Source organism: Macrosteles quadrilineatus, unplaced genomic scaffold, assembly GCF_028750875.1.
Source record: "Macrosteles quadrilineatus isolate MER2022 unplaced genomic scaffold, UCM_ALF_1.0 Scaffold_1__1_contigs__length_201487025, whole genome shotgun sequence".
Taxonomy (NCBI): domain Eukaryota; kingdom Metazoa; phylum Arthropoda; class Insecta; order Hemiptera; family Cicadellidae; genus Macrosteles; species Macrosteles quadrilineatus.
Window position 1 is genome coordinate 145,079,447 of NW_026542594.1, and position 23,093 is coordinate 145,102,539.

General features: G+C 34.3%; 2 protein-coding genes across 3 annotated transcripts in view; one reads left to right on the forward strand and one right to left on the reverse strand.

Annotated features, from left to right (window-relative positions):
* The window catches only part of LOC128986491 (adipocyte plasma membrane-associated protein Hemomucin-like), a 438,949-nt gene that overhangs the window by 48,216 nt on the left and 367,640 nt on the right, over positions 1-23,093 (forward strand). The gene's annotated exons all lie outside the window — the stretch shown is intronic.
* LOC128986472 (DNA-binding protein Ets97D) overlaps positions 1-23,093 on the reverse strand; it is a 57,213-nt gene that overhangs the window by 14,440 nt on the left and 19,680 nt on the right. Inside the window, exons 6-9 of one of the 2 annotated variants that reach the window (XM_054406866.1) lie at positions 13,284-13,443; positions 11,180-11,317; positions 10,445-10,657; positions 7,429-7,611 (exon numbers count right to left, since the gene is read on the reverse strand). In XM_054406866.1, the coding sequence (XP_054262841.1) occupies positions 7,429-7,611; positions 10,445-10,657; positions 11,180-11,317; positions 13,284-13,443 (694 nt within the window). The remainder of the gene's footprint in view (positions 1-7,428; positions 7,612-10,444; positions 10,658-11,179; positions 11,318-13,283; positions 13,444-23,093) is intronic. The other variant, XM_054406875.1, reaches the window with a different exon arrangement.

Genomic DNA, 23,093 nt, shown 5'->3' on the forward strand with positions numbered 1-23,093 from the left:
TGTCTGGGAAACCTCTAAATTTTGTCAGTATGGAGAATACGATGGTGAAACAACCTGCACCCATTTATCCCACAAACTTTTTCTACTTTACATTTTTGAAGCTGGTGACGTCGAAAGCAGAAGAATCATAGTTTCTTTTCGACAATCATTTTCCATCTCTGCGATACATCTGCCTTCCTGAAAACTCCACATCGTTTACTTTCGTGGCTGTCGAGACAAAACATACAGTTAAACGGTTTGTCTTCAGTAGAGCTGGTATAAACCGGCTTTATTTCAGTTTTCTTCTGCCAGAGTTTCTCTTCTGTAGGACGAAAGTAAAGGATTTTGAGCATTGTTTTTCCAACCAAGTGGAAAACTTCTTCAAGTCGGAACTGCTTAGAGCATTATTACTCACATGATCAGCCCACCTGTATTTTAAACTATAGGGAAGTTTTTTGAGACATTCATTTAGTAAGTAAGGACTTAATACATAATTTTCTAGGTGTAATGACTCTGCTGTAGCAGTAAAATTCAAAATATTTCTCGAAAACTCAACAAGACTTGTAGTGTCGTCTTCCTTGACAGAAGGTAGCCTACGAGTCTTTTTTAAAATTTTCTCCAAAATGAGTTCTTGTCTACCAAAACACATCTGAAAGGTCTTAATAATTGACTTAAGATTTTGAGTTGATACAAAAAGAGGCTTAACCATTTTAAATGCTTCTCCCTCTAGACAATTCCGTACTCTTATGAGGTTGTCATACTCACTAAAAAGATAGGCAGTTTTTTCATACGCCGAAAAAAATATCGGTCATTCATCAGGCTTGCCACTGAAGCTTGGAAGTTTTTGACGAAATGAAACAGGCTGTATAGCTTTTTGGAAGGTATCCGCAAGCTTTTGCACGGCTGAGGTCATGATGGCTGATGAGGACTTAAGAACTGTCGGTTCTTTTTCATTCAACCACCTTTCAACCTTGCTTTGCGGTTCTTCATCATCTAGATTTACACTAAGTCCTACCTTGGTTTCAGACCGATTACTAGGGGCTTGACTGTTGACTGCCAGACACTGAAGCAGGCTCAAGCTCAGCTCTCACTGTCAGCAGTTGCTTCTGTCACTCTAGTTTTCTAGCTTCCATTCGTTGTTGTCGCTTCAACTTGTCGCTGTCGCTCCATTTCTTCAACTTGTTGCTGTCGCTCCATTTCTCTTTCATCATGGGCTCTTCAACTCCACTTCCATTAATCGTCGTCTACTAGAAGAAGTACTATATTTGGCAGAAACTGATGGTTGGTCTTTACTTGGGTTTGAATTAACAGTTTTGTCGTTGTTATTCCCAATTACTGGAGTACATCTGTCTGGAGGGTGTCTTTCCCTCTCTGATCTTCTTATTGACATGATAAAGTCGGGTTTCGGCACCAAATGTAGAAATAATGTCAGACTATTACAAACAGAAAAGGACTCCCCGCAATACACCAAATTATGTGATATATGTGGCTGGAGCAGAGAATGGAGAGAGTTAGGCGTCAGTTGTGGGATTTTAATAGATTTTAAAACAGACAGGTTGGACAGACTGCAGTCACAGCTGATGAGTGTGGTTGAGGGGGTGAGGGGGAGGTGGCGGGCAGACTGTCTAGGCAGAGCCCGTACATTGCTCTATCACCAACAATATCTGACCCTCGACCTTGACCTTGGCGACAGACATGTATTGTGCCAAACCTCTGATATTAGCGTAATATCCTGGAGTATTAAAGCAAGAGCAAAACTTGTTGACCTTAATTTTAAACCTTGGATGATCAATAAAATCTTCACATGTTTATTGTGCAATCTGGATGAAATAGAATCTGTTTTCCATTTTGTGTCCGTTTGCCCAATATTAGGTAATATAAGGAAAAAATATTTTAATGCATTTTGTTTAGGCAAAGCCTGGCAGTACAGATGGGCACTAGTGGAAGAATTTAATTTTTTTTAAATTTACACATTTCTTTCTGTCTAAAAGTGCCTGAAATTCTTTTTCACCACACTATGAGGTTTTTGGCTGTATTACATACGTTAATTGGTGGCTGAAAGCTACGTTTTGCTGGCCATGCCAGCTGTCATCGTAGTTTGGGGACCGAGCAGGTTTTTACATCCCGGGGCCGCAAAATCAGCTGTCCGCTTATTTTCTTAAAACATGAATGCATATTAAATACACAATCAAAATCCATAGCATTGCAATAGAATTGTGTTATTGTCACCGTTGCCTAGCAACTATTTATTTTTATTTATGCTGATTCCTCAAATTATTTCTTTACAAAACCTTAAAGTTTTGGTTGTGTTGACTATCAGTATGCATTATTATAGTGGCGAATAGTGGTAATAGGGTATAGTGTGGCGAAAAATAGCGTTTGTACCACGGACCGAAATGGTTTTCCAGCTCTCGGTCGATTTAAGTTCTCGACTTCGTCTCAAACTTAAAAACTATCTCGAGCAGGCAAAACCTCATTTTCGGCCCTAGGTACAAAATATACTATTAAGAATTTATTTTCTAAAAAAAAATAATGATAATGTATTTGTTTTGTTTATTTCATTTCCATGAATTGGACTGTATTGTTTATTGTTCGAATAGCTTTTTATTGTTTTCTCAGTATCTATCGTGTTGCTTTTAATTATCTGTTATGTATATTTTTCAGCCCTTCCGGCCAATACCCAAAGTGTTTCGTTTGGCAGATGCCCTGTGTGGTATCTGGAAATGTATATAAAAGCAGCAATAAAGCACTTTTTCATTCATTTATTCATTCCATTTTTGTATTTTGGGTAGACTTTTTTTGCTATTTTTAATTTTTCTGGGAATTTTCCTTGTGAGAGTGACTTATTTATGAGGTCTGTTAGGGATATTTCTATTTAATTTTTATAATTTTTTAGAAGTTTAGCTGATATCTTACCAGTTGCAGACTTATTTTTCATCTTTAGTTATTGAATGGCTTTTTGCACTTCTTTTTGTGTGACACATCTGAACAGGAGTATGTGATGTGTTTCTGGCAAGTGGTCTGTTAAGGCATTGGTTCTAGAGTTATTATTTTGGAGTGTTCGGTCAGCTATTGATGAGAAGAAAAAAATCATTAAAGCAGTTTCAAACTTCTTTTGGGTTGTCTATTTTTTTATTTTTGACTTGGAGATGAATTTGGTTTTCAGTATTTGATTTTGCTTCTCTTTCTTCTTCTTGGTTTATGGTTAACCACAGTGTTTAAGACTTGTTTTGCTTTATGTTATGGTCGTTCTCCTTTTTTTTAATAGCTGTTCTAGCATTGTCTTCCATAAGTCCGGTTATTTGCTCCTTTTCTAAGGCATATATTCATTTTTAAGCCTAGTCGATTCTTGATCCCAGCACTGTCTCCTTTTATGTTGTTCAACTCTTGAAGTTTTAAGAGGGCATGACATAGGCCAACCTAACTATCAAATCCAAACTGACGACCATGACTGAAATGCTACAAGTGGGATACCTTCAAGTATGCAAGTAAGGGCAGGTGTGGTTTAGTGTTGTCTGGATGATGGTGCTGAAATTGTGTAGGCTTCATTTACATCATGAGTTTGTGTTATAGTTTATAGTTTTTTTATAGTCTTGTTCTTGTAGTTGTGTCTTAAAGTTATCTATTGTTGTTTTGTTGAAGATTCGTTTATTTTCTTTGATGTTGTTGGTGATGATGATCTAGTGATAATTTTTGCGATTTGTGCGGTATGGTCAGATAGTCCTGATGTTGTAACTGAGGTTTCTACAAAGGATGAATAGACATAGACAAGGTGTCAAAACAAACAAATACCATTGCAATACATGCAGCAAACCATAACTTAGACTTTGATACATGTTTTATCACAAAGGTCATCAAATCCCTCCCCAAAGACCAATGCAACAGCTCCCTACTCAGAAGGTGGGAACTAGCCCACCAATACATTACTGATTCCAGAAACCCTCCTAACCTTAACATCAGATAATCCACCCAACCCTTCCCTCAGCTAGCTTCACATTTTTTCACTGACTTTTAATCAACCTACCATGTGTATATATGAGTGTGTGTGTGTAAAGATGTACATTGCAACAGGATTTGTCATTTCATTTTAAACAACAGTTGGCAACACTGTTGTGGAACTTTTGAATTTGAACTTTAACTGCCAGTCCTCTTTCTTCTCCCTTCTGATGAAGTCCCTAACTTGGACGAAATATTAAGTTGTCTGTATTAGTGTTTTGTGTGTTATGTGTGTACCTATGCTAATCTGGACTCTTGTCTACCAGGTAAGCTAGCTGATCCCTATCATTGTACATAACAGTCCTAATCAGACAACTTAAAGTAACTTGTAGGAAAAAGATGTTTTTTATAATTTGGTAAATGAGTAGGCCTACTCACTTACAATATACATGATTGTATATATACTTTTTAACATATTAGGTTAGGGAAATGCAATTTTCTTTCAGCTAAGTTTTTATTTTTGCTTGAACGTTTACACCGAAATGACAGTTGGTTTAGCCTGTTAAAGAGCACATTGGTTTTAGGCGCAATAACTTTGTCATAGAAGTCGTACAAATAAAATTATATTGTTTTTGTCTATTTTCTCTTGACCATTTTCCTAATATTATAATATAATATTGATTCTTTAGATATTAAGCAGCCTGATTCTTGAAATTGAATTTGACAAAAGGTACAAAATCTTTTGATGTATATTCAGGCTACATTCCTTTTTCCTTCATTAACAGTTGATGCATAGAATAATTATTGATATGCCTATGTCTTGTTACGTCTTTGGTGCAGAGACCCGTACAAAGATGTCTCAGTAACAGGCCATTTCAGTCCGGTCACGGCTAGCTCCATTCCGGCCAAGGTAAGAAAACGTAATTAATTCCAATCTTATATTAAAAAAAACATTACATTTTGATTATCCAAATTGTTACTTGCTGTTTGTTATTTTTGTTATACTTGTTATTTTTAATAACCTTTTTACGCTTGTTGTTGATATCAAATGCAAAATGCATTACTCTTTTTTAAGGTTACATACACCAAGAAAAAAAATTAAAAAAAGTAGTAAGAAAAGAAAAAGATGAAGAAGAGAAGAAAAGAGAGGAGAAGAAAAAGACGAAGTAAAAAGAGGTTAGAAGAAAGTAATTATTGAAAACCCATGGCAACATGTCTATTGAGCACATCTTTAGTTTTACTTTTGTTTATATAAACCAATATATTTTTCAAATTGAAAACAAGTGACCAGAAAGTAAATCTTCAGTGGCATTAGTCAACAAAGAAAAGACCTGTGAAATTGTTGTTTATATCAAATGCAAAATGCATGACTCTTTTTTAAGGTTACATACACCAAAAAAATAATTTTAAAAAAGAAGTTAGAAAAGAAACAGATGAAAAAGAGAAGAGAAGAAAAAGAAGAAGTTAAAAAAGACGTTAGAAGAAAGTAATTATTGAAAACCCATGACAACATCTGTACTGAGCCCAGCTTTATTTTTAATTTTGTTTATATAAATCAATATATTTTTCAAATTGAAATCGTGTGACCAGAAAGTAAATCTTCAGTGGCATTAATCAACATAGAAGAAAATACCTGTGAAATGAAATAAAACAAAAAAATTAGCTCTGCTGCAGACTTGATGAACTTATTGATAATATATTACTAAAAATATATGTATTTGTATTGGAAAAAATTATGAAATTGTAGCATCAAATTTCGTCATTACAACCCTTTAATATACTGAGTAATTTTGTTTTTTTAAGCTCTTAAAAATGGTTTGGAAAGAAATTGTAAACTTTCATGTTTCTAGAGTAAAAAATGGGAAAACCAAATTTTTACCCCATAACGGTAGAAAGAGCACGGTAATAGCTTATTCCCTATATGGGAATTTCGCTAAAAACATTACTTCCAGCCGCTCTGTGTAATAAGCTGAGTGGGGCAGAAGTAAGAATAGGAGCTTTTTGTTACATTTAATTTATTACACAGTAAGTTAACTATAGCAATCTACTGAAATATATGACATAAAAACCTTCCTAACATACCTTCCTAAAGGTACGTTTTGCTTGGAGCGACTCACCGAGCGGCAGTTGCGGGACACTGCTCTTGGGGGTTTTGCATAGTCCTGTTTTGCTTGACGCTACTGTTGCTAGAACCGCGAACTGCATTCGCGGGGTACTGCTCCACGACCAGTCAGGAGCGACAATTACTTTTCTGATTGTTTTCATACTGTTCAACCTCTATGGTTATTTAATTATTATTTAACCATATGTTTTTATTTACTTTCCATAATAATATTGTCTTGTATTTGTGTCTTGATTAAAAACAGTTTAGTTAGTTTCTTTTGATCTTTTAATTTTTATCTAAATAAGAAATAGAACACATACATTATTTTGACAACTTTTCATTTTCGCTATGGTGTCATCGGCTATCCACACAATGTCTGGGATGAAAGTTAAGTTTTAGTGCAGATGGTGACGACCAATTAATAGAAGAAGTGACAAAACACCCCGCCCTCTATGAGTAAAGAATATTTCCTACAAAGAACAAAGAATAAAGGACAACATCTGGCTGGCAATAGCTGGTGAAGTCGGAAGACCAGGTTAGTTTGATATTATGTTATTATTTTTCAAGTTATTTTAATATATTAGTAGATTAATTAGATTGTAGACTTTAAAGACTTCTAAGTACATTTTTGTTTAGGTGATCCAAAATATATTTTTCTGTATGAATGGTTATTGATCAAATTGGTTTAAAAGTCAGGTGTGTCATATTAAATATATAAAATGCCAATTATTACAGTAATGTGGTAAGATGATATTCAAATATTTATGGAGTATAACATGTAATTGGTAATTTTTTTTTCATTTACAATCAACAGAATACAATTTTCACTCTGTGAGGAGATTGTTTGTAACACTGATCTGAGTATTTTTATTACATTTTGGCTTGTGACATGGCAATTTTGGAATGTTTCAAATAACAAATAACTAAAGAATACTCAATTGTTAATTTTTACTCAGCAAATTTATCAAATTTATTTAGTGAATTTATACTTAGTGTGCACTTTTGAGGTAAGGTGCGCTGACAGTACCACGTCTCGGTGACGCCAGGAAGAAGTTGTCGCTCCAAACAAAACAGTCTACCATCCCGCGACAGTTGCTGAGCGACAGTTACATCTGTCGCTCCAAGCAACACATACCTTAACAGATAAAAAACATCTTATCTTGTGCCTAATACCTTTGGCTCTTGTGTCATAGCCTCCTCTAATACAAGGCTTCGGCGAGACAAAAGTGGCAACCTTACTGTCCCGTCAAACCGAATCAGCTGTTGCACTGATTTATATAATGGATCGTATAGGCAATGTTTATGTTTACACTTTTGATATTTCTAATGGCATTAGGTATGCCATTCCAACGTTACCAGACACCAACGCCGAAGCCTTGTATTGGAGGAGGCTATAGTTAGGTTCTTACCTGATCTGTTACCTGATCCCCAATTACCACACGCCATTTGCTGGTTTGCTGGATCCACTGTGATTGAAGGTGGTTTAAGCTTCTTATCTCTGTTTCTCATTATGTTCTTGGCCAAATTATTCTCTCTTTCTTTCTTTTCAGCCTCGTATTGCATCAAGACTTCCGCTGGATTTTGCATGACGGCTGGAGTCAAAATCAAGATGTATAATATAAAAATCAATTTAAAATACAAGAATAGGATAGGAAGAAAATAAGAATAACATTACTGTAATAGTTATGTACAGGGTGGAAAAGAGGACAGTTTGATATTTAAAAAAATTGTACAGATAGCTACAATATTTGGTACTAAGTTACTGGGCATAAAAATCATTTCAACACATTATTCTGTGATACACTACCTCCTCAGGGAGGCACCCACTAGGAGTCAGAAGAAAATCTTAAGCATATGTTGATAAATTACGCATATAAAATTAAAGGTCTTTGCTAGTAAAATACAGTACCGCAGATTCGAAGACAAAAGAATAACCGAGTCATATGGCAGCTGTTCAAATTAACCTCTACCTAGAATGAAAGGGTATGAAGATAAGAGATCCCTTCCCACTTTTTGTCTCCTCTTACGACAAGCACAGGATGTTGTGGTCCATTCTAACCCAAGGAAATATACAGTGGGAGTGGGATGGAAAAATCTTGGTTTAAATTTAGGTCATATTCATACTCTATTGACAGAAGCAGTATACAGAGTGTATACTATTTTTTAAGTGAAATTCAAGGTTTTTTGAGGTTTTCCAGGTTCTCTTATAAGTGTTTACCACGTGAACATTATAATTATTCCCACTTAAATGTTTCGATTCGATTCATAGAAAAAACGCCTCTGTTGTAGAGCTTAAAACACTATTGACGTTTAGTCAAAAAACCCTTTTCACCTTCCCCGTAGCAGCAAACCTAAGCATTCGTTAAATCTAATGTTATTTAAATTGGGAATAAATATGTCTTATTTATGGAAATATTTTAGTAAAAATGTAATCAGACAAGTTGAAATTCGCTTAGTCTGCAGGTTTGCTGCAGCGAGGGTATTTGATGTATGAGTTATTTCAACAAACTGAAGTCGGTTGTCTGAATACGATTCAAACCATTTAATTAAATTTGTTTATAGACATAATGACTGTAATTTTTTAATCAAAAGATAATGATTATAATGACTGTAATTTTTTAATCAAAAGATAATGATTAAGTTAGTTGGGGAACCCTTTATTTTTGCCTTATTTTTACACAAAAAACGTTATATTTCAGTTATCTTTTGTCTGATCTTTTTGATCTTGGTATCGTTTGATAGAAAATTAAAAATGCTAAAAAAAGTACCCTCAAAATTTCATCATAGAATTAGCCGTTTTTGAGTTATTTAAGTTAGAAAAATTCAAACGGCCGCCATTTTGAAATTTACAATCGGAACAACTTTATTATTTTTTCTATTATAGGTTTTATGTGTGTTAACATGTTTAACATGTACCAAATTTCATAATCATCGAATAAAAGACTTCACAGATAAAAATATTTTTGTATAAAAAACAAAATGGCGGATATCTGGGTAAATATGCATTTTCGGATATACCTTCTTATAAACTTTTTTCTTCCTTTTAGTAGGGGGATTCATTTCCCAAAGTCCTGAAACGTTTTTTATGGACACCCTGTAGATTCAATAAAAGAAACCGCGGCTGTTACTACAGACTTTCCAGCCCTGAAGTCATTTTTAAAATTATTGAGTTGTTTAGTATTTTCAAGATATTCAGCTAATTGTTTTTGCGCAATTGTTTCATAATTTTTTTATATTACAGGCAGAAAAAGACAGGAGGATGGTTTGTTATCAGTTTTTCGTCATGTTTTTTGTGAACAGGCACAACTTTTGCCAATTATCATTGATTTGGAAACATTCCTGATACAAATGAGAAGTTGATGAGATGACTTAGAATTTGGCTTAGGTGATGTTTGGCACTCTTTATTTTTACGAGCTTATCCTCCTACCTCCTCTGGGCTTACAATATTAAATGTAAAATGCTTCTTTAAAACTTTTGTTTTCACGGTTTACAAAGGAATCTATATTATCATAAAATACAAACGTTATCCTTAATATTATTTATAAAATAATCATCAAACTTTGATATAATTCTGGGATCGGTAGTCATATTATTTGTTTCCTTTAAAGATATATTTTTTGTGTGTAAGGTTCTTTGATCACCTCCCACAGTGACGTAACCGTCATCACAGTCTTCCGCGATCGCGGCAAATTCCTGGACCTCTCCCGCGGTATGTTGACATGTTGTCTCCTTCGGTCACGGAAAAGTCATCATCGTGATCCGTGGTCGCGGCAAAATCACAAAAATATTCTGCGGCCGTGTAGACATTATCATTGACTCCCGCGACCCCGGAAACAAAAGCCTCGTCTTCTGCAATTGAGGCCAAATCACAAAAATCATCCGCGGTCACAGAAACGTCAATTTCCTGCAGCAGTGTGGATGTCATTGTCGTCTCCCACCGTCATGGAAACACCATCGTCGTCATCAGGAATTGCAGCAAAATCATGAACATTTCCTACGGCCGTGTGTGGACGTCATCATCGTCTTTCCCGATCACGCCAAAAACAAAAAAAATCTTCTGCGACCATATAGACATTATCATTGACTCCCGCGGTCATGCAAATGTCATTGACGTCGTCTGCGATCACGACAAAGTCATGATTATTTCCCGCAGCCACGTATACGGCATCGTTGTCTTCCACGGTCACGGTAACGTCATCATAGTCTTCAGGGATAAGGTCAAATGCGTGACTTTTTCTATCGTGCAAACTTCGCAGACACATTTTACGCGATTGTCATCTTCTACCGGGCGGGGCTAAAATTAAAATCCCGGAATCGCTTATGAAATCCCAGCTTTTTCCAGGTCCCTTCAAATTCAAGGGTTTTCCCGGTTCTTCCAAGTTTGTATACATTCTGAGCATACAGAGGAAGAAACCGCTACTCACCTACAAATTTGCACCTGCGCAAGAGCTCCAAATGAGTCCAGAAGATATCTGACGGGTCGTAGGGCACTCTGGCCTTGAAATCTTCCAGAGTGAGGCTACACAGCTGTTGGCCAGATATCTTCCAATCTGTCAACTTGATGCCAGTAAGGTTAAACTGTCTGACAGCCCACAATAGCCAATGCCTCACATGTGACACATCCCAGTCTGTTGGATCTGTAATTAGAGGTGTGCCGATAGTAAAATTTCATTTCGGATTGGATGGTCAAGGCTCGGTTCGGATCGGATCGGATATTGAGAGGCTCGGATTCGGATTTGGAGGTTCGGATTTGGAGAATGGGAGGTTCGGATTCGGATATTTTCGGATTTGGATGGTTCGGCGTTGGTTAAAAATAAGTTACAAATATATACCAAATCTATAACACACTGTAAAGATGTGTAAATAAACGTTAAAGACAATTTTGAACTGTATAACTTTGAATTAGCCACATTCCACTATTTTTTTCTCTCTTGAAAATCACAATTCACAGCATATAGTTTCAAAAAGTTGGTTGCTTGAATACATTTTACTCCATCTAGCAGCCAAAATCTTCTCACAACACACACTTCAGCTTAGCAAACGACTGATAAGATATCGCTGATAACATACTGACGTCAAGATATCGCCGTATAGGTAATACCTGGATGAATCGGTGGTAAGCATTATATCAGTATTAAAGAGTTTATGGGGGTCAGTACCTTGTGGGATGTTCAACTTCTGTTGACTAGATTTAAAACCATGGTCTATGACCCAGCGTATGAGGTTTTGCTCAGAGGGGTCGTCTTCCTTCTCAACAGGTGGAGTGGTCTCTTCTTCTGGCATATCCGGACTGAAAGCTAAAACAAATTTGTATTTTATCCATTCAATTTTGATTAAGTATACATTATGTAGCATATTAACCTATATAAAACATGAAGGCCTATTTGGTTTTTTTAGTAAATTTGGTAAATCAATTTGACATTCTTCCAAATTTGCACACACCACATGCACTATAAAAATTTGGGCGACAAAGGAAAAAAATAAAACTTACACAGCTTAAGAGTGGACCTCCCTTTAAGTAAGAGCGCCCCTTCTCGACAAACAGATATTTTTTCTCCAACAAAAGCATAGATTTAATCTGCATTGCACTGATGAAATCGCAGGAGTGTTTACAACAAAAGATCCACCAATACGATATTAATACTATTTAAAGGTTCTTCCAAAAGAAGAGGAACCAGTTAAAATACTGATAATAAATAACTTTGATGACGTACGGTACTGGAAATATTTAATTCATTGAATGATAAACCATCTTTTGTAACGAACACAATGGTTATTATAGTTTTTACACTTATTTATTACTCATTAAACAAAGCTTAATGCTCAAAATTTTTGAGAATTTTACTCTATTTATCGCAGTTAGATGAAATAGCGTAAGCCTTGAAATCAACCGTCAATTTCAATGGGTTTCACCTCGTAATAAAATTATTTCAGGGTACTTTTGTATATTAATTTACTTATTAACATTTAAAATAGCCTTCATTGGTGTAAATACAAACTTAACAATATATATGTACATACACACACGTGTGTCCATAAACACGATAATTCAAGTAATTTTTGTCCGATCTTGAATAAATTTTCTATATACGTACATAGAAGAGTATCTGTTAACAGTATGATTAAAAGGGTATGGATGGGGCAACCAGAAGGACGGCGGCCGCTGGGACGGCCCAGATTAAGATGGAGTGACCAAGTGAGGCAGGAGGTTAGGAGAAAGTTTTGAGGCAGCAGAGGACAGGCTGCAGTGGAGGCGCATTGTTGGCGAGGCCAAAAATCACTTGGGATTTGTGTGGCCACAGGAGTAAGAGTAGGTTTGAATAAATTTGGAATGAAGGCGTAGGGCGAATGAGTTCATGGAAACAGGGTATTATAGAGTTTCAAAATGTTTAAAAATAGGTTTTTTTCAATTTTTGCCCCTGTGAAACATGGAGATGCCCAACTTTCATTAAGACCACCGTGTAGAGCTTAAGAAAACAAATAATTTGGTATGTTGAAGTTTTGTTGTACAATTAAAGGTAATGGAGAAAATTCCAAAAAATTGTACATTTTGATTCCAATGTTATTCTTATGGAGAAAAAGAAAACTGTTGTCCTATACTTGTTTAAAGATATATATGTTGAATAAATTTTACAAATATATTTATTTCATCCTATACTATTACCGTTTGGTAAAAAAACCTTTTTTTAACTTCCCCGTAGCAGCAAACCTTAACACTCATTAAATCCAATATTTTAAATTGGGGAATAATAGGTCTTGTTTATGGAAATATTTTAGTAAAATACAAACTGAGAAACTTACAAAAATACAAATAATTATAAATAACAAAATACATTAATAAAATACAAACTGAACAGGTTAGCTCGGGGTTAGTATTTTTTTATAGGGAGTGAAAACCATATGAATACTTTCGACTAATAGTGTTATTTTTTTTTTTAACCTCATAGTTTAAGTGATCAAAACCCCATAACATTCAGCATCATCTCCCCCCTAGAGTAATTATCAATAGCAACCCAGCAGACGCACAGACAGCACTTGCCTATGTCTGCTGATTTTCTTAAAATAAATCAAATTAGGTATTACAGAAAATGTTATTTTTGTTTAAGTTTATAATTTGTAATTGTTTATGTATTAAAAAGACCTATGTTTTTGTTCATTCTGTACATTATGTGGAAAGTAAACATATTATTTCATTCATTCATTTCTTCAACAAGCATTATAAAAAGAGGATGCCTGAAGTAGTCAGTGGTAAGCTGTGTTTACCTGGATTTCCAGTTGCCAGAAGGTAGGAGTCAGAAGGCTTGAGGACATCAATGATGTTGATCTTCTTTGTGCCATCATCCTCCATCTTGAGCTGCAGGTTGACTTGCACTGTGCCACAACCCTGGACACACTGTTCCACCAAGTTTTTGTGTCCTTCCAGCTGAAAAAGATCAACAGGTTTTAAACTTTAATAAAATGGATGAGGATACAAATTTATGCCCCTTTTGAAATTTAATAATACAATACAAAAATATTTTTTAAAATTTAAAATAAACATGTTTTTTAAAAACACTAACTAGCCCAGTCAATAAATATTTTTTATCGCAACTAAATGGTGGAAAGCTGGATATTTTATATGTGATAACACCTTATGAGAGGTGTATTTTCCCAAAAGTCCCCACTTCTACCCCTTGAGCTTTCCCCCCACCCCCCTCGAAACCTAGAAATTGTAGTGTTTCACGTAATTGATCATAAGTAGGAGACTATGTAAGCTATAGTGTTGAAATTGGTTTTGTTTTATTTCTGGTTAGTTGTACTACAACTTTTGTATTTATAATATCTCTCTAAAACCAGTACTTAGGAAGATATAAAATTTAACTTCGTTACAAGCTTTGTTTCGGAGTACACAATTTTGTTTTTCTATATATATATATATTTAAATAGAAATAATACGCAAGAATAGTTCAATCAAAAGTTGTAGTATGTTTTTCAAGGTTTACAAATATATTACTAGTTAGTCATCTAGGTGAACTGGTGAAGAGCTGGGCTTCAGCAAAGAGAGCGTGTGCGCGCTAGTTGAACAACTCTGCGCTACGTCATCACATCTAGCCTTGTCAATTAACGCACAAAACTGCCTTTTTCACAGCTAAATCGCGGAAAGCTGGATTTGTTATATGTGATATAATCACTTAAGAAGTGTATTTTTGAAAAGTTGCCTTTTCTCCGCCTTGAGCTTTCTCCCTATCCCCTCCAAACCTGGAAATTGCAAACGTTAACTTTATTGGATATAATTCAAATTATATTTCAAATATTATGCATGCTATTGTATTGAAATTTGGTTTGTATTATTTATTATTAGTTTATCTACAACTTTTGTACTCAAGATATCGTTCTAAAAACTATTTTTAAAGGGACATAACATTTTAACTTTGATAATGTTTATGTTTTTCAGTACACAATTTTGTTTTGCCCTATATATATATATATTCTTTCCAAATAAAATACGCACAATTTTTCAAACAAAAACTTTAGTATGTTTCTTAAGGTTTATAAATATATATTTGGTTAGTCTTGTGAACGAACTGATGTAGTGTGGGGCGTCGACAAAGAGAGCGTGTGTAGGCTTCTTTAAAGCATCCGCGCAGCACCGCCCGTCGATTCGTCGCGCCCCAGTCATAAGCACTGGCACCGCTAAGTTCTCAACTGTTTGATACAAATCCTAAGTCTTTGTACTTTGCACCTTACTACCAAAACAATCTGTTTACAAGCTAAACCGTGAACTGCAAAAACAATTATTATTTAGATGGAACCCAATCATAAGTACTATTTTTTTATTGCCACTATTGCCAGTTTTGGTTTAGGTAAATTATTATCTACCTACTTACTACTTCATTTCTTCATCTTCATCTTTGACCAACGAAAGTTGGATAGAGTTATACAACACTAGGCCTAATAAATACTGTTAAAGTCAATATAAACATACTCTTGCTTAAGTGCTTTACATTATCTACCACCAATAGGACCCACTTTGTATCGCAAGATTTGTACTGACTGGCGGAAAACGCCAAAGACTGCAAGTCTCTAGCACGTTTCTAAACGGTTCACATGAGCATACGAATGTTGGTAACTTTCAATGTTATTCCCCATAAGAACAAGGGGGGGGGAATAGAAATTTTGAGGGGTTTAAATTAGAAAATGCGAGTTTTTGGAATTTTATGGGTAGTTTCTAGAAGTGGGTAAATATTTGTATCCCCAGTCAAATACACAAGCGGAACAAATCAAGCGGTCAGTAAAGATCTAAACAGTAAACTGCAAAACAATACTACTAAGATGAAACCTAAACATTTGTACATTTCTTAAATTTATTGTTAGTTTTAACTTGTTTCTCAGTTGAAGTAATAATTTATTTAATTTTTTTATGTCAACGGATACACCTTTTGAAAATAATATAGGATACATATATTTCATACATAAAGCTGGGTAAGAAACATACTGAACCCAATGATGACCCAATTCACCTATTGGGTCTGATGGAGTGTACAATTGAAATCTACCACCACTTATCATCTTTTATGTATATTTACAGTCTTGTTTTGTTTTAAGTGTTATATAGACGTATTTTCTTTGATTTGTTTTTCATAAAATTAGTGCAATAAGGTGTATATCCAAAAGTTATCATAATTAAATAAGTAATTAAAAAACTATATTTGTGTCCCCATACAAACAGACAAGACTATTTCGTAATACAGGCAGATTATGCAAATGTCCTTTCTTAACATATTGTGTAGATGTGTCAATCAAATTTTTTTTCTGTAAAATTGGCTGTACTGTATTACAAATCATTTATAGAGACTTTATACTGTCAACCTTGGTGAAGTTCTGTTCTCTAATATTTGATTGTTTTCATGTTATCTTAAAAATGAGTCAATATAATAGTTATTTATTGGTTTGTGGTAGACATTATGCAAACCTTTAACATCGCTAATAAAGAAGAAGGCACTCATTAAGTGTTTTAAAATGTCCACTAATTAAAAAAACAGATAGTCTTAATTTGTATTTCTCACCATGATTAAAAATAGCTTATAAATATTAACGACAGTATCCTACGTGGTTCGTGATTTAGTTTAACACAGGTCTACAACTCATGGTAGAGCAGACATCTAACCCTTGTTATCGGGAAGGCTGAAGAGAGGGACATAGCAATGACAGGACGCAGTTTGTATCAAGAATTAGTGGTCGACGTAAACTTTTTCACTTTTTCCCTTTTCCTTTTACGACTGGGGTGCGACGCATAGACGGGCGGGGCTGCGCGGGTGCTTTAAAGAAACCTACAAACGCTCTCTTTGCCGACGCCCCACACTACATCAGTTCGCTCACAAGACTAACCAAATATATATTTATAAACCTTAAGAAACATACTAATGTTTTTGTTTGAAAAATTTTGCAAATGTATTTGGAAAGAATATATATACAGGACAAAACAAAATTGTGTACTCCAAAACATAAACATTATCAAAGTTAAAATGTTATATATTTTTGAAAATAATTTTAGAACAATACCTTTAGTACAAAAGTTGTAGATAAACTAATTATAAATAATACAAATAAAATTTCAATACAATAGCATGCATAGAATTTGAATTATATCCAATAAAGTTAACGTCTGCAATTTCCAGGTTCGGAGGGGGTGGGGCTCAAGGCGGAGAATAGGCAACTTTTCGAAAATACACGTCTTAAGTGGTTCTATCACATATAACAAAACCAACTTTCCACGATTTAGCTACAAAAAAAGGCAGTTTGTGCGTTTGTTGACTGGGCTAGATGTGACGACGTGGCGCAGAGGTGTTCAACTAGCCCGCACGCGCTCGCTTTGCCGACGCCCAGCTCTTCACCAGTTCACCTAGATATCTAACTAAAAATATATTTGTAAACCTTTATAAACGTACTAACACTTTTGATTGAACCATTCTTGCGTATTATTTCTATTTTTTTAAATATACAGTGAAAGACAAAATTGTAACTCTGAAACAAAGCTTTTAACGAAGTTTAAATTTTATATCTCCTTAAGTACTGGTTTTATAAAAATGTTATAAATCTAAAAGTTGTAGTAAAACTAACCATAAATAAAACAAAACAAATTGCAACACCATAGTTTACACAGTATTCTACTTATGATCAATTACGTGAAACACTGCAATTTCTAAGTTTGGAGGGGGTGGGGGGGGGGGAAGCTCAAGGGGTAGAAGTGGGGACTTTTGGGAAAATACACCTCTCATAAGGTTCTATCACATATAAAAAAATCCAGCTTTCCACCATTTAGTTGTGAAAAACGGTGTTATTTTATTGCATTTATTGGCTGGGCTAAACATCCATTAAGGAAATATTTAATTTGAATTGACGCTGGATTTTTTTTTTATTTCTCTGTTAAGATATTTTTTAGGTTATGTCCTTTTACGACTTTTATCATAGGCCTATATGTATTTCAACATGATTATGCCCATATTTAATCATAATAAAAACATAAAAATAAAAATCTGTGTCCTCCTCTATACCAATAAAAAAGAAGCAATAGGACTATCTCATGGTGAAATGCTGTGACGGGCTACAAACGTAAATCGTCATGAATGGGTTGGTTTGAAATGTACTTTTTACTCTTTATTTATTATAATATACAAGTTTTAACCAATTATTCTATTATATAATAAATTAGAATTAATTGTTTTACTTAGCAAATTTTTTATTTACAGTAATATAAAAAACAATTAATAGACAATTTTTAAGGCAAGTTTCTAAATGGTAAGTTAAAAAGGATATGGAGTTATAAATATAAAAAATGATAATCCTAATTTTACAATATATTACTACTTAGGGTCGTGGAGAATGTGTACAAAAAACTGAGCCACATACTAACACAGACAGTATTAGGTAAAAACTGCACTGAAAATCTCAAGCTCTGTAGTAATCAGACAGCCTGTAAACACTCTTATTGCAAATCTTAAGGTAACACTTAATATTTAATTACCTTGTTAGATTCATTTGTGCTTTAAAGTTATTTATTTTCCATGGACAATTATTATTGGTGCACGTATATTATATTAGTATATGGTTTTGTAAGACAGTTACTAAATCAATAAATAGAGATATCTTCGTCAATCAGCTCATAGTAGTATTACATTGTTACGGTCGTTTCAGCATCTTCGTGCCATCATTATTAGACGTTCAGCCTTAGTGGCGTCGTTAATATACAAAAACACAAACTGTCACATGCGACGTACACATATATAAATATAAACGGGGGTTTTTAACTTAACAGGCCTGTTGATTACACATATCCACACTCGAGCAAGTAGCTGACTGGAGTCATTCTTGCGGTGTCGTGTCAGAGGCGGCATTATCATTTGTACTTTGCCCTCTTGGTCTTGAATCCTTCCTCAGATTTAAAATACTATTGAAAATTATGTAGGATTTGAATTGTAGTTTGTCATTTAAAATAAGTTTGCTGTTGTCATTTTTTATATGTGCTTTGTAAATTTCAAATTCTTCCAGGGTGTCCAATTTATTGCCTTTTGTACATGTGTGAAGGATTTCCAAACTAGTGTTGAGGTCATTTAGGTTGTGATTATTGTCCATCAGATGTTGGGCAAATGTGGACTTTTGTTTGTCAGCTTTCGGTTTCAGATGATGCTCATTATATCTAGTTTTAAAAATGTGTTACGTTTTCCCTATATAAATACTAGGACAACTAGGTTATTGATAAGGGTGACAGGTCAGGGGTATACATAATGAAATGTGGTAGTTGTCCTAGTGTTTATGTGTAGGAAAAAATGGGGAGCACTTAAAACTGGATATAAGAAGCATCATCCGAAACCGAAAGCTGAAAAACAAAAGTCAAAATTTGCCCAACATCTGATGGGACAATAATCACAACCTAAATGACCTCAACACTGGTTTGGAAATCCTTCACACATGTACAAAAGGCAATAAATTGGACACCCTGGAAGAATTTGAAATTTACAAAGCAAAGCACATATAAAAAAATGACAACAGCAAACTTATTTTAAATGACAAACTACAATTCAAATCACACGTAATTTTCAATAGTATTTTAAATCAGAGGAAGGATTCAAGACCAAGAGGGCAAAGTACAAATGATAATGCCGCCGCTGACACGACACCGCAAGAATGACTCCAGTCAGCTACTTGCTCGAGTGTGGATATGTGTAATCAACAGGCCTGTTTAGTTAAAAACCCCTGTTTATATTTATGTATGTGTACGTCGCGTGTGACAGTTTGTGTTTTTATATATTAACGACGCCACTAAGGCTGAACGTCTGATGATGGCACGAAGATGCTGAAACGGCCGTAACAATGTAATACTACTATGAGCTGATTGACGAAGGTAACTCTATTTATTGATTTAGTCCCAAGATCAGCTCAGGGGCTAAAAAATATGGATTTTAAGACAGTTATACAACAAAACTAAATACAATACATAATAATAAATGTTGCAACACAGCTAATTACAGCTAGATTACTATTTTCTGTTTTTTTTTTAAATTAAGTACAATAGAATATTGACTCTCTGCACTACTCTACTCACAAATAATTATCCTATATAATAATACAATCAAAATAAATAAGCAATAATAATTTTTTTTATTTTTATAGTTTTTCCAATGTGTTGTTCTATTAAATTTTCATGAAGTATTGCACTTAACTGCATTGATGTAAATAATAAAGATGATGGACAGATGATGAAATAATGTTAAAAATTGATGTCCTTTATAACAGCTCCAGCTGATTTTTACAGCTGCAACACAAAGTCCAATACCTAGCTGGTTGCACCGGTTACAATTCGAGAGAGAGTATTCTTTCTAAGATTTGACACAGCCCTTACTACTTGTTCTCCACGGCCCAGCTCTTACTCACTAACAATCTTTAGAAGGTATTGTATAGACAAACCGAAACCGTTGAACAGATTACTAGAATTATGTCATAGAGGGATGGAAAAGGAGGAGGATCCAAACTGCTTCTCTGCAAAGTATACATGAACCATTAGAAACAAGTAAAGAAATAAGACCCAAATTTATGGTGAGCCATTACTTCCCCTAATAAATAACCCAAATTAGCAAACTCGCCAACTCTAGCAAGATTATAGTTTTTCCTGTACAATTAGCTTCTATTTGTAACACATTTAAAAAAATTAATTAAACTAAAAATGCAATTAGTACTTTTATCTAATAATGTTAAATAGATGTATGCAAGTATTTTAGAGCTAAACTTTTATTATTAGGTGGTTATTTGATAATGTGTTTATTGTATTTTCCCATGCTATTGACATTTGTTGTATGTTTTTGCAAGGGAACGGTCCAGACCCTGTTCAGTAGAGACTGATAGTCGATTGTGAATTTCCAAATAGACCTAGTTAAATATGTTACCCAGAGAGTGTTCATGTGTATAAATAAACATTAATAAATGGCTTCTTATGTGCAGCTGAGAACTTGTTAGCCAATACATAGATGTCTATTGTTTTATCCAGCTTTCAATTGTAAAAGTGTACAGAGTAAAATATGTAAATATTTAAAAAAATCAAAGGACAAAGTGAATTGTTACTCTTCATTTCTTAAAGGAGCTTCTGTAAATAATTCTGCCTAAAATACCAATATTCAATAGATTGTAAATGGAATAGGATTGGTGACCCGGTTTTTTACTGCTGAGTCTCAACAATCACAATGTATATGTAATTGTATGTTTGAAATTAATCACCAAAATATTATGGATTTACAAAGTTAAAACGTCTTGAGACGAAGTTTTTAACATACTTTAAGGGTGTAGCATAGAGCACAAGGGCCTAGATTTTTTAGGATTTTGTGAGAGGATAGCAGGCTTACCTGAATGGGAAAGAGTCCAAACTGGCACAGGAAACACAAAACAAAACTTTACACTATATACACAAAACATTAGAATATTTCACTGTCACTGACAGCATTTTCAACTAAGGAAGATCTAGAAAACTCTCTCTTCCTTAGTTGAAAATGCTGTCAGTGACAGTGAAATATTCTAATGTTTTGTGTATATAGTGTAAAGTTTTGTTTTGTGTTTCCTGTGCCAGTTTGGACTCTTTCCCATTCAGGTAAGCCTGCTATCCTCTCAACAAATTTTAACATACTTTATTATTCCTAAACACTTGATTTTGAAATAACAATTACTATCTTCTTCCAGTTGAAACATTAGTTAAAGAAAAAAGAGATTCACAAAATCTTTTTTCTGTTTAAACTAAAATCCTTAACTATTGGCCTTAAAATGGAGTAGTAAAAAAGTTCATAAACATTATAAGGAGTAAAGATTCCTACGAATAATAAATAGCATGGACCTTGGTTTTACTTACTTTCATAAAAAAAAATCAATTTGGAAATAAATTACAAGAGTTTTAAGATGTTATAAGGTTATTATATATTATTTATATAATATTATATTATAAATAATATAAGGTTATGTTCTTAAAAAAAATCTAATTGGGACTTATTTTACTTTAATATCTACAACAAAAATAATATGCATGGAGAAACTCCAAATTTTATTTAAAGAAACCTCCTCAAAGCCATGTACATATCACACTGTATTTAGAAACATTAACAACGAGGCTTTATTAGTATCATGATTAGTTAAGCAGAAATTGGGAGATAAAAAGAAAAAGGTAAAGGCAAAGGTTATGGAAACAAACCGGGTGTGGGCTGGGGAGATTATTGATATCAATTTTCATCAAATTGATTCCATGACAAATTTCTTCCATAATTATATTCCTCACAATTTCCTTGATTTCGGGAGAATTAGCTACAGCTAATTCTACAAAACCACTCTGCAATCAAAATAAGACAATACTTTCACCAATTTTACTTTTACATGGAAAATCAACGTTCTATGTGCTGGGGTGATAAGAATCTACCAAAAACATTAATTTCCCTGTAGGGATGGACAGGTCTTACAATTTTGACAAATTTTACATTAAATATCTTGTTTGTTTGATTAAGATTGACTTTGATCCAAAACTTTTTTAAGACAGTTGATTATTGAAAAAAAAATTAAATGAAAATTTTCACGCTCCTGTACTGCGGGTATTGCAAAGACTTTCTGAAGTCGCTTTTATCTGTGTACTCCTCAAAAATCGGTTTATCCAGTAATTTGTTTATCCGTCATGACCCTGATCTCCTCAAGACTGTATGAACAGATACTGTACATACATAAACATAAATCATTATCACTGAGATCAGAAGTAACACCCTACAAGCTACTACAATTCTTTTGTATCTTGGACTGTTTTGTTGTAATTCAGTTAGTTGTGGTGTGCATGTAACAGCTATTTACATTTAAGATGTCTTATTTTCATTTTATTTATTTTTTATTTAAGATTTTCATAACCATTTAAATTCCTGTAAGCTTATATATTTTGTACACTTTTTTTATCAACCTTTGTGATAAATAATTAGTTATTGCACTTTAGTCGTTTTGATAGTACTTCATTGTTGTTTATTAACCGTTGTCAAACTGCGCACAGGAATAATTCCTGATAGTAATGAGATCAACAATCTCGTCTCAATCTAGTCTTGAATTATGATGAGAAAAAAGAATCTCATCTTGAACTTAAAATCCTGTCACGTCCATCCCTACTTTTTCTCCCTCAGAGGTACAGTAGTTGTCTGTCAACTATAAGGGAGACCTCTTGTAGGCTGGCGACCCTGAGGTACCCTAGCTCTCCTCCAGATCCCTCCTCTTCTTCGTTCTGAGTTCTATGGCCAGCAACTTCCTCTTTTGCTGGCCCTTCTTTCTTCTTCACTTTCCTATTGAAGAAATCTTCTTCACTTCTCCTTTTCATTTCGCTTATGTTTCAGCCGAACCTCAGTGGTGTCAAGAGACCCTTGCCGAAGAGGTGAATTCCAGGACATGCGGGGCTCTGTCTGGGCTCGACCTGCGATTCCCTAAATACTCGCGGGAACACCATGGATACAAAGAAAAAAAAACCCAATCAAAACCAAACCTCGAAGCAACTCCAGAAGTTCCAGCTCCAACATCTCAAGGGTCAGCTTGTCAAAG